General features: G+C 41.9%; 1 protein-coding gene across 1 annotated transcript in view; it reads right to left on the bottom strand.

The window, feature by feature from the left end:
• Positions 1–13,378, bottom strand: part of adamts10 (ADAM metallopeptidase with thrombospondin type 1 motif, 10) — a 114,860-nt gene that overhangs the window by 74,749 nt on the left and 26,733 nt on the right. The window contains exons 3-6 of the mRNA XM_061975824.2: positions 6,249–6,391; positions 5,957–6,166; positions 2,921–3,089; positions 1,214–1,416 (exon numbers count right to left, since the gene is read on the bottom strand). Coding sequence (XP_061831808.1) covers positions 1,214–1,416; positions 2,921–3,089; positions 5,957–6,166; positions 6,249–6,391 — 725 coding nt within the window. The remainder of the gene's footprint in view (positions 1–1,213; positions 1,417–2,920; positions 3,090–5,956; positions 6,167–6,248; positions 6,392–13,378) is intronic.

The following is a 13,378-nucleotide window of genomic DNA, read 5'->3' as shown; positions in this document are numbered from 1 at the left end:
CCACAACACTAAAGCAGCGTGTATTTCAACAAAAGCAAGTGAACAAACCCCTTAATTAGGTGCATTCCAAATGTGCGTGTATATAAGCAAGGTGAGTGCTACGCAGTCGCAGAAAAAATGCTACTGATGATAAACAACCTCAGGCTGTCAGGCCCAATTTTCACTTGCATGTGCTTTCTTCACATCATTTGATAGATTTATTCATTTGTCTATCCATCCGTCCATTTTCTACCGCTTGTCCCTTTTGGGTTTGCGGGGGGGTGCTGGAGCCTATCTCAGCTGCATTCGGGCATTAGGCGGGGTACACCCTGGACAAGTCGCCACCTCATCACAGGGCCAACACAGATAGACAGACAACATTCACACTCACATTCACACACAAGGGCCAATTTAGTGTTGCCAATCAGACTATCCCCAGGTGCATGTTTTGGAGGTGGGAGGAAGCCGGAGTACCCGGAGGGAACCCACGCAGTAACGGGGAGAACATGCAAACTCCACACAGAAAGATCCCGAGCCCAGGATCGAACCCAGGACCTTCGTATTGTGAGGCACAAGCACTAATCCCTGTTTCACCGTGCTGCCCCTGTGCTATATCGTAGACTTTAAATGCAGTTACAATTTCCGACGTTAGATGGCTGTAATGTAATGTATATACGGCGTGTTGCCTCAATGTTGCCATTTAGTTGAATGTTTGTTGAAACCCTCTGTAGCGTTTAAACTGTAAGAATTCTACCTTTTACACACCAAGTGTTTAATTGTAACGTGTATCATAGTTGTGTTTTTCATTACCAAACTTGGTGGTGTTGAAATCGCCATGTAAATCACTAATGCTTATCGGTAGCATGTCTATGAAAAATCCAATGTAAATTAGTATCGAACTAGCGCATTTTGAAAAGTGGAGCCTTACTGTACTTTTGGGCGCCTTCTTCTTGCTTTGTTGGCATGGAAAATTGTAACATTACCTAAAGGCAGTCTGGCTGAGTGCACTTGACAGCTTGTTTCCCGGCAAACGCTTGAGCCAGTGCCAAAGCTGCAACCTGATGTGGCGTCATGTGCAACAAAGGTATCAAAATATGGCACCGTTTGATTTTACGTGAATCGGTACCCGGTAATACTGACGGACTTCAATCATTATTTATAAAAAAGTACCGAATTCGGTACCGAGCCCAACTTTTCGTCCACATGAGTGCATCGTTTGTGTAGTGAAACTTACAATATTCATGAGTGCCAGGATGTACTGCTCAATGTCCCTTCGACCGTGGTAGCCCACCATCATCTTGTCAGCTACAACTAGCGTCTCGACGTAGCGCTCCCAGCTCACTGAGCGCTTCAGCGGTAATTGGCCTCGGCCGACGTGATGAGGGGGCGTGTTCAGCGTCCTTTTCCACCATGATGAGCCTTTCGTAGGCTTCTCATCTGAAGAACGGGATACACATTATTTGCTATTTCAACTGAGACATCTGACCATCAGAATGCTTTCTGAAATACACTTTCTGTGTGCAGTGGTTTTACAAGTGCAAGGATAGATGCAGTGGTACTTCAATTTAAGAGTGCCCTAATTGAATAGTGTTTTGCGATAAGAGCTCTCTATCGACTAATCGTTATGCTTTAGGCCGCAAGCCAAAATTTTAGTTACAAGCATTCCCGCCATGAGTTGGCGTAGTAAATGCCACAGTGAACCCCGTATGATCCGACCAGAACATCTGGTCTAACTCGCTAACATTAGCTTATAGCTAGAGATGGACACAACTTTGTTATCCAATAATGGTAAGAAAGAAAGAGTGTGATGGACAGTGTTGAGAAGAAGAAGTAGATGATACTTATTTAATTGAAAAAACAGAAGTCATCAAAAATATGACAGACCATGAATCAGACTTGACGAAGCAATTCGATTGATCACTGCTAGTCTGCACCATACTGAAGTCAAATGAGTCTAACGCCAGTCAAGGAGGTTAAAATAATATCTATACAGCTGAAATGCCATCCATCCATCCCTTTTCTACCGCTTGTCCCTTTTTTGGGGTCGCGGGGGGTGCTTTAGCCTATCTAAGCTGCATTTGGGCGGAAGGCGGTGTACACCCTGGACAAGTCGCCACACACCCTGGACAAGTCGCCACCTCATTGCAGGGCCAACACAGATAGACAGACAACATTCACACTCACATTCACACACCAGGGACCATTTAGTGTTGCCAATCAAACCATCCCCAGGTGCATGTTTTTGGCGGTGGGAGGAAGCCGGAGCACCCGGAGGGAACCCACACAGTCACGGGGAGAACATGCAAACTCCACACAGAAAGATCCCGAGCCCGGGATTGAACTCAGGACTACTCAGGCCCTTCGTATTGTGAGGCACATGCACTAACCCCTGTTCCCCCGTGCTGCCCCACAGTTGAAATGCAAATATGGAAAAGCTGCTGATGGTGTGTTTGACAGAGAATAAGCTGAAAAGAGATACTGTAAAGTCCACTCTTTAAGGCAAATGCTGCACATTATGAATGCATTACTTCATACAACTACTGTAGCAATAGTAGTTTGTAGCACAATGTGTTGTATTGTTTTTCACACAATATTATCTAAAAGTTTGTTTTTTATTTTAAAAAGCATTTTACATGTTAAAATTGTGCTGTTTTAATGTGTGGGGTAAGCGCCAATTGAATTGATTTCAAAGGGAAATATTGATATGAGATACAAGTGTTTTGAGTTAGGAGCTGCGTCACAGAACCAATTATGCTTGTAAGATGAGGTACTTCTATATTTTCCGAACATTTGTCCTTAAATGAGCATATATTTACTTAGCGGTGCCCCATAATACAGACTGGGTGACAAGTGCGTACTTAGACACCACCACAATCCACAAAGTAGCTGACCATGTGGTCTGTGGACCTAAAATGACAAAAGAAATATCTCCCATTCTTACCAATGACTCCACAAGATTGGCCTTTGTACTGGTGGCGAAGCGATGAGCGCTTATAAACCACATGGGGGCGTCCCACAGCTCTGTCCCCCCTCCCTTGTCCGGTTTGGTTAGTTGGTGACACAAGGGGTTCAATCAGGAACTCCTCTTCTCCTGCAACAATCACCCCCTGCTGCAGAGACACAACAGAATCGCATCAGTAGGAAGTCTAATAATGCCATTGCATTGTGAGAGTGGCAACTAATCAAACAAAGTGAACAAGATGTTTAAATGCAAGAAAGTATGTTACCATACACATGCATCATACTGTATGTGACGGCATGCAGGACAAGAACAAAACAAGCCAGTCAGGCATAGGGTGACAACACTTTTGATTCTGTTCAGATGTGCCAGCCTCCACTCAGTGCCAGCTTCTCCGCTCCATTCAGTGCGGCACCTTTCAAATAATCTAATCCCATAATAAAGTTAGTGATGCTCCCCTGGACATACCACCCGCTCACTGGTTGAATGTGTTCGTGCCGGTCTGCCTGACCGTAATTAAGTGTGCGGTTTATTAACGCTTTGTGAACACATCTAATTCTCAGCTGCACATTCGAGTGTTATTGCAGAAGCCTGCTGTTTGTGGTGAGAGGATACACAGCTTCACTGAGATACGACTGCAGGAAAATGCGCTTGGACAAACCAAATGAGTCCTATTTTCACTTTGTGGCGGTCAGGGGTGTAGCATCAAATTCTGGGCCACTCCGATACCCATCCCACACTAAACCCAACGTCCCCAGCTTCTAAAAACGCATATAAGCCTTAGTTTGTTACTTTTTAAAGATGGGATTAACATATCTAGAATATATCGACATACACACCCTAAATAATGTGTTTTGGGTTTTTTTTTACCAAAAAAGCCAAACAATTTAGGAAAATACTCAGAATATCAATTTAAGTACCGGTAATCATAAAACCTGTGATTATTCACTTAAATATTATTATAAACATATAACGTTTTCCTTTACTTCAGGGTGTAAGGTAGAGATTAGTTAATAAACATAGGATTATTATCAGTGGATAACACAAATCATAAAAACATATCATTATTATTATCCATCCATCCATCAATCTTCTTCCGCTTATCCGAGGTCGGGTCGCGGGGGCAGCAGCCTAAGCAGGGAAGCCCAGACTTCCCTCTCCCCAGCCACTTCGTCCAGCTCTTCCTGTGGGACCCCGAGGCGTTCCCAGGCCAGCCGGGAGACATAGTCTTCCCAACGTGTCCTGGGTCTTCCCCGTGGCCTCCTACCGGTTGGACGTGCCCTAAACACCTCCCTAGGGAGGCGTTCGGGTGGCATCCTGACCAGATGCCCGAACCACCTCATCTGGCTCCTCTCGATGTGGAGGAGCAGCGGCTTTACTTTGAGCTCCCCCCGGATGGCAGAGCTTCTCACCCTATCTCTAAGGGAGAGCCCCGCCACCCGGCGGAGGAAACTCATTTCGGCAGCTTGTACCCGTGATCTTGTCCTTTCGGTCATAACCCAAAGCTCATGACCATAGGTGAGGATGGGAACGTAGATCGACCGGTAAATCGAGAGCTTTGCCTTCCGGCTCAGCTCCTTCTTCACCACAACGGATCGATACAGCGTCCGCATTACTGAAGACGCCGCACCGATCCGCCTGTCGATCTCACTATCCACTCTTCCCTCACTCGTGAACAAGACTCCGAGGTACTTGAACTCCTCCACTTGGGGCAGGGTCTCCTCCCCAACCCGGAGATGGCACTCCACCCTTTTCCGGGCGAGAACCATGGACTCGGACTTGGAGGTGCTGATTCTCATCCCAGTCGCTTCACACTCGGCTGCGAACCGATCCAGTGAGAGCTGAAGATCCTGGCCAGATGAAGCCAACAGGACCACATCATCTGCAAAAAGCAGAGACCTAATCCTGCAGCCACCAAACCAGATCCCCTCAACGCCTTGACTGCGCCTAGAAATTCTGTCCATCATTATTATTATGATTGATAAATTTACTTTGGGACGGCATGGCGCAGTGGGAGAGTGGCCGTGCGCAACCCGAGGGTCCCTGGTTCAATCCCCACCTAGTACCAACCTCGTCATGTCCGTTGTGTCCTGAGCAAGACACTTCACCCTTGCTCCTGATGGGTGCTGGTTAGCGCCTTGCATGGCAGCTCCCTCCATCAGTGTGTGAATGTGTGTGTGAATGGGTAAATGTGGAAGTAGTGTCAAAGCGCTTTGAGTACCTTGAAGGTAGAAAAGCGCTATACAAGTACAACCCATTTATCATTTATCATTTATTTGCCACAGATCTGCGACTAGAGAAAAACCCCAGAAAAATATTCACATAGAAAAGCGCTGAGTCATCCGCCCCATCTGTCTGTTTCTACCATTTCCCTCACGCTTGGTCTTTGTCCTAGCAATAAACTCTTCCCCCCTGAGAGGCAGAGACTGACAGAGGTGCTTTGGTTCATTAGCTATTTTACATTGCACTTTCGACACATCTAAATTTGTAATGAAAACTACAGCTACGGTACACGTTGAAATCAAACGACTGTGTAATAAGTACAATACTTAGAATATAAACACTTTGTAGGGCACAACATAAGACTAGACTCGGCAACACACCTATACATAACTCCCATTTAACGTTTTGGAATTGTGACTGCGTGCAAAGTCTACTATATAATACCTGTAAATGAGACTCAAAAGTGTAAGAAATCTAGATAAAACAACTGATCAGCACATTATCATCTTACTGTTGAATTGAATTTAAAAAAAATATATTATTATTAAGTAAATTAACATTTATTATCACATGAACAAACACAGAAGTATCAAAAATTGATATGGTGGAGTACTGGTACCGAGAATTAATACCGAATCAATTGAAATGTTAAAGGTACTCATCCCGAGCTTTAAGGCATTGCAAGTCTAACTATTTTATCGAACCTACATGAACAAGTCGGGTGATCTGACTGAAAACAACATTTCAGTGCCTCAATGGTACACACCTCACTCATTAGTGGTGGATCAAACTTACCAGGCCATTACAGTTGCTAAGTGCCACTTTGCTAGAGTGTGGCTGGTCCTGGAGGTGTCCTACGTAATGGCAGTGGGGAGAGTAAGGGTGACTCCAGGCTAATCTGCCTCTTTTCCAGTACTCCACCCTGAACTGGCGGGACAGCAGGCCTCCCTGCAGCGTCAGGTTCAGCAGGAAGTTGTGACGCGACGTAGTCAGCTGGTAATAGAGCTAAAAGGGTAGACAATACATGGTGTCAGTTTAAGTGTCAGCTGCATGTTACAGATAAGCATAATTAAAATAATAAACATACAGAGGTGTCAGCTGGTGTTATTTCTTCTGTACCGCGTCTCCTTCTTTGGTGCTGAGATGTTTTTTTGTGCAGCGTCTCTCCATCGGGTCCTACACGTACTGGGATTGCAATCTCATACTGGCCTAGACTGGACAGGAAAGCAGCTATAGAAGGAGACAAAATTAGCATATATAACTCAAATAAGTTGTAATTATAAAACACAAGTTTATTTAACATTACAGAGTGACTCAAGCAGCCAAAAAACTTCTTTTTTTTTTTTTTTTAAACAATTTACTCTCATGGCCCCTTCTGCATGACGCCAAAGGTATGTTTCCATGGTGACCCTGAAACTGTATACTTCCTGTCTGTACCAATCTGTACTAGTGACTGGTGGAAACACACTGAGCTCTATATAGCTAGCATTTGTCAAATACAAAAAAGATCACTATCAAATGTGGCCTCTTTTCACCCAACATTTGGCCTCGGAGTTTAGACAAGCAGCAGACACAGGATTGGAGAATTTCTATACATAAAAAAGCCATTTCCTCTCTTATGTGCTATTAACCCAACACTTAGGGCAATGAATGGAAAGGTGTTAATTAGAAGTCAGTGAGACCTCACACAGAATAAAGGCCACAGTGATGACAGGCCAACTCATATTTAGTCAGTCATAAAATAAATTGCAATAAAACCACTTCACAAGTAAATCCAACAGACTTTTTAGATTTACACAAAAAAAGAGCCTTATAAAAATTTAAACTTGAATAATAAAAATGATCAAATTAGTAATTACAGCGTCTGTGTTGCTTTGATTCCTGTGGCAACAACCACACACCAGATGTCAGAGCATGAGAGTAACTGTTTGTTTAATTTTTTTACACAACAACCCCAGAGTGTATTTATCGCATTTAAACATTTAGTAGGAGACAAGACATTAACATGCATGGTTAAACAGTGATGACAGCGCTTATGTTTATGTATTGATTTCTTGCACATGATTCCACAGACAGACGAAGACACACACAACCCTCTGACTTCATCTGAAAAAAAAACCCATAACATCTGTTTTAAACACTTCTTTTCATATGGTGTTTTTTTGGTGACTCGTTTTATGCACTACAAAGAAATTTTTTTTTCCAAACGAATACACCAGAAAGCATGTGGAAGGATCTGTTGTGGTGAACTTTTTGCCTACAATTTCAGAAGGTTTTGCACTAGAAGAACACCATACCTTGATGTTTTGTTTTTTTCCAAAATTTGATCTGGGAGGGCACAGTTGCACGTGCCAGTCAATTTGGGCCAAAAATATTCAGATGAGACCTTTCATAAATACTCCCACTCATCTGAGCAGGGCATCACCCTGGTTTCTCCTATCAGCAGTGGAAGGAAATACTTCACTTTGGATGGAAAAGTCCTCCCTTTAGGAGGATCAAGAGGTCAACAGACCTCTTCTGAAACAAGTCACGAGAACGAGAATCTACTGTGACACTGCAAGTGCTGTCAAACGGTTACATTTTTAAATCTGATTAGTTTTAGAGTTGCTGTGGATTAATTTGGATTAATCATGACTACCTGCAGAGTGTTTACAGTACAATACTTTATTTTGGTTGACTATTCTGTCGTGGTTTTTGTGTACAGTCGTCCCTCGCTTATTTCTGTTAATTGGTTCCAGACATAACCGCAATAAATTAATTTCCGTAAAGTCGGAATCATAGTTTTCATAGTTAAAGCATTAAAATCCTGTTTACGACTTAAAAGAATAAAATAATAAAATAAAAAATATTTAGTCACCTTTACACTCAATTAATCCAATATAGTAACCCTGCCTGAGGTTGAGCCAATCAGTGGCCACGATACTGAACAGTGCGCTCTGATTGGTTTGGTCTCCTCTGGTGGCCAATACTACTGTAGTATTGATATTTGTAGTTTAATTAGTCATTTCTATACTTGAAAATATATAATCTAGGACCAAATCAATTGTAGAATATGCTTTAAAAATATCCCTCAAAAATGTGGAAAGGCTGCAATATTTGAAGGGCGATGCGGCAAGGGATGGCTGTACAAACATTTCCATTCGAGAGGGCCAATTTACTGTTCAGTGTCTTCCATTGACTTGTTTGGTATTGCAGCCTGTCACTACCGAATCAACTGCACATTTACATATGTGGGACGCTAACACTACTTGGACAAACTGTCCAAAATGTGTTGCCGGAGACATTTCAGGGATTTTTAATCATTCGGTGTTGCAAATAAATTAATTGCATAAATCAGAATTATAATGACGATGAATTATCCCGCATTAATACACAATTTTTGACAACCCTAATTAATGAAGGAACTTAAAGAGGTCCTGTAATGAATGTTGTCTTTTCTGATTAATAAACGTTTTTACAATGTTGGATACTCATGTTAAACAATACCAAAGCATCAAATCATAAGGTTCCAGCGTTTTGGAGTAAGTTTCCACGCAGTTGTGGATGCCTCTTTTCAAGGGTTTTTGCAGCCTGGCTACGCCGTGACATCACAGCGAGGTGGATGTATTTAAATGCACCTCACCCTCTGGCTATGAGGGGAGCTTTAGGCAATGAAGGATAAAATATGATTTTTATCTAAATTGTGGCATGCACATATAGCACAGACGTACGACATGCAGTGACATAATTTCTGCTAAAAGCAGCTGTTTTTAATGCATAGTCTGAATTGATCGGAGCGTGTGCAGGTGTACCTAATGTTGTGACCGAGTGAATCTATAAAATGTTTATGAAGTTTATTTTTAACCTTGTCTGGGGAAAAAAATAGCGGTAACGACTTCAAGTTATATAGTTAAACAATGTTCATTTTCCCAAAAATGTATTATGATACTTTTGGAGGGGGAGGGGCCAGGGTTTTTTTGCAATTTGGGAATGCCTCTAAAAACAGACATGATGCCTCAAAAAAATGGTTATAAATGTGACTTGAAACAAAATGTACACCAAGCATAACCAATACATATTAGCTAGACCAGTGGATCCCAATCACTGGTCTGGGGGACCGGTAACGTTTTGTGACGCATTTGCTATCGGGCCGCTCAGAAACAATAAATCATTTATAAACGACCGCATTTTGTCTGATTAAACGTTAACCTGTCCCACACATCAACAAGCTTGTTCATAGGTGTATAATAAAACTCCTGATAGGAAATAGCCATTTGTTATATCTTTGTTATATGGGACGATGCACATTAATGAACATATAACATCTATATGTGCCAGATTGTAGTCAAACATTAATTTCCATCTGCATTCTCCAGCAGATTAAAAGGTATATACCACAAGGGCCATACAAAGTTAAATTAGACTGCACCAACATCAGACATAAACAGTACAATAAAATACAAACATTTTGATATAATAATTTAATAAAATAAAATGGGGGACCCATAAAAACATAGGTTGCTGTACAACCAGGACAGATCGACAATAAAATCACCATTGTAGGTAAAGTACATACGGCAGATGGACAAGTGCTATAGTGCAAGTGTTGTCACGGCGCAAGCGCATGCCACTGTGCATGCCACTGTGCATTCCTCAGTGCGCTCCGCTGAGCGTGCTTCGGGACACGCCCCTTGGGCGCTCATCTCCTGCTGCAGCCAGCAGCTGCAATCAATCAGCAATCGACACACCTGACGCTGATGAGTCCCCTGCGCTTCTTAAGGCAGAGCAAAACTGTGTTCCGGGCCAGAACATAGCTACTGAAGGAGGTTTTTGCCGACACGTCTAGCTCTATGTACACTCTCTCTCTCTCTCTCTCTCTGTCTGTGTTTCTCCCCCTCCGTGTTCATTTGTCTTGTGTTCCTGTGTCGCCAACCAGCAGCATCCCTCCGTTTCCTGGTGACGAGCTGTGTGTCTCATCTCCCCGTATTCACTCTGGTTCCCTGGCCGCCTCTTTGGATCTCGACCTCCCGCCTGGACACGGACTTTGACGCCTCGCTCTTGCACCTGACCTCCTGCCTGTCCCTGGACCTCTGAGCTTGCCTCGCCCCTTTGGACTTCCGCACCTCGCTCAACACTCCCGGTAACACTCCTCAGATAATCACAACACATAGTCGCGCCATACATATTTTGGTTAGTTTCACACTTCATAATATTGTATTTGTAATAAATAGAGCTAAACGACGTCCCTTGCCTCTGTGCCGTTTTCTTCTCCCACTGTACCGTAACAAGTGAGTTAAAGGCCTACTGAAACCCACTACTACCGACCACGCAGTCTGACAGTTTATATATTTCAATGATGAAATCTTAACATTGCAACAAATGCCAATACGGCCGGGTTAGCATACTAAAGTGCAATTTTAAATTTCGCGCCGAAATATCCTGCTGAAAACGTTTCAGTATGATGACGCCTGCGCGTGACGTCACGAATTGTAGATGACATTTTGGAACAGCATGGTAGCCAGCTATTAAGTCGTCTGTTTTCATTGCAAAATTCCACAGTATTCTGGACATCTGTGTTGGTGAATCTTTTGCAATTTGTTCAATGAACAATGGAGACAGAAAAGAAGAAAGCTGTAGGTGGGAAGCGGTGTATTGCGGCCGACTGCAGCAACACAAACACAGCCGGTGTTTCATTGTTTACATTCCCGAAAGATGACAGTTAAGCTTTACCATCGGCCTGAGGAGAACTGGGACAACAGAGACTCTTACCAGGAGGACTTTGAGTTGGATACGCAGACGCGGTACCGTGAGTACGCAGCTGCGGCTTCCAAACATGTGATCGCTTGCCCATACGTGCGTGCCGCTATGTGCATGTCACGTACGTAACTTTGGGGAAATATATGTGCTGTATGAACTTTGGAGAGGTGAACGGTACTTTGGGCTGTGGTATTGAGTGTGTGCAGGTGTTTGAGTTGTATTGGCGGGTTATATGGACGGGAGGGGGGAGGTGTTTGTTATGCGGGATTAATTTGTGGCATATTAAATATAAGCCTAATTGTGTTGTGGCTAATAGAGTATATATATGTCTTGTGTTTATTTACTGTTTTAGTCATTCCCAGCTGAATATCAGGTCCCACCCGCCTCTCACAGTATCTTCCCTATCTGAATCGCTCCCACTGCCCTCTAGTCCTTCACTCTCACTTTCCTCATCCACGAATCTTTCATCCTCGCTCAAATTAATGGGGAAATCGTCGCTTTCTCGGTTCGAATCGCTCTCGCTGCTGGTGGCCATGATTGTAAACAATGTGGAGATGTGAGGAACTCCACAACCGGTGACGTCACGCGCATATCGTCTACTACTTCCAGTACAGGCAAGGCTTTTTTATCAGCGACCAAATGTTGCGAACTTTATCGTCGATGTTCTCTACTAAATCCTTTCAGCAAAAATATGGCAATATCGCAAAATGATCAAGTATGACACATAGAATGGACCTGCTATCCCCGTTTAGATAAGAAAATCGCATTTCAGTAGGCCTTTAAATTGTTGCATATAAGAAGTGTGCTGCAGGAAGAAAATACACATCTCCCTTGGCCTAATAAGTTAAAAGTGTTGTTATTGTTGCACATAGCCTTATTGCACAAGTAGTTAGCATTAACATATGTGTTTAGCATTGAAAACTGCACCAAAAAACATACATAAGTGTATTTATGTATGAAATAGTGCATAAAACATGAATACATCTCTTTGAGAATAGAAATAAAAATCCACAAAAAGCCATATAAATTAATTAAACAAATAGCAAGTATATCTAGTTTTATCATATATCTATGCTCTTGTCCTTGACGCTGACATATCATGAAAAACGCATCAGATACGTTAGCCAAAAAATAAGCTTGCAAAATTGAATAAAAAACAAAAGTCTTTGGAGCTTATTTACAAAGGGAAAAAGGCCAGGGATTCCATTTATTCAGCTTTATGAGGAGTTGTATTTTTCATGCACTTATTTTTGCTGTTTTTATCTGCTACACGTGGAAGGCCGGTCCGTGAAAAGACCACAAGGAAGTGTTTTAAATGTAGATTTAAATCATCATAGGTCCCCTTTAAATAATAGTAGCCTGTAACTTTAAACCACTGTGTTTATATAACACCGGACATTATTTATGCAATATGTACATTGTATGAATTACATCGTTTCACTTGTTCCAAAGCAACTAAGGATCAAGAAAAATAAAGGTACCCCAAAAGGTTCCAACCTCTTGCTTCAGCCTGGCTGAATAGCCATATTAGTCCTCTCATGTCCTTACACAAACACACAGACACTAAGAAAATAAACTGTACTCTCGAAACTGCACCCAGTGACTTAGGACATGTTTTAACATTTTACTCCGTTTCTCCCACATTATATGCATTTGTTTTTTATCCAAACAGTTAAAGTGGACTTTGAAGCATTGCTGAAATACAAACACATAATGGAACTCAATGTTTTGAATTGTAAACAGGCTAAAATATACTTTGTGGTTATCACACAAATGTATTACACAAATACATACAGGTGCAATAGACTTAAGAGCATTTTTAATTAATTAAATTACTGTTGCAGATTTGCCGATGATTTATTTGAAGTTTCTCTGCTTAATACAACATTTTTCGGGGACTTACCGGTATAAATGATCTTTTCTTCTTCTATGCTGAAATGTTAATTAGTTTCAGTTTACTTCAAACATGCATACAGTACAATTATAATGTAATGCACCACCTATTTCCAGTTGTTTCATTACAGCACGTCCAAAAAGGAGTAGGAAGAAGCAGCGCTTATTTAATCTTACTCCATTTCATATCATAGCAGTTATATCCCATTTCTATGTTATCTGTTTGTAACAGAACAGTGAATAAATAAGTAAATAAATTAAATATATCATAACTCAGTAAACAAATATTAAATACATAATAAATATTAGACATGTATTTAATGTGAAATGTGTAGATACAAATAACATTCATAAATCCAAAAGTCCTAAGTATCTGCAAAAACAGCGTATGTAGCACACAGCATGTTACAGTTTAAGGAGTGCATCTCCTAAGGAAGTGGCATGGCACACTGTTTGAAACGGATAGCTTTGAAGGGGTCAAAGGTTAGGTTTAAGTTATACACAATCATATCATTGTTTACAATGACGGGACAGACACTAAAGGGATTTATATGTTTGCCTTCGAGGGATTTTAGTCATTCTAACCTC

The sequence above is a fragment of the Nerophis lumbriciformis genome, linkage group LG14 (genome assembly GCF_033978685.3).
Source record: "Nerophis lumbriciformis linkage group LG14, RoL_Nlum_v2.1, whole genome shotgun sequence".
In the NCBI taxonomy this organism is placed as follows: Eukaryota; Metazoa; Chordata; class Actinopteri; order Syngnathiformes; family Syngnathidae; genus Nerophis; species Nerophis lumbriciformis.
Note: the sequence above shows the minus strand (reverse complement) of the source record. Positions and strands in the feature narration are given on the sequence as shown.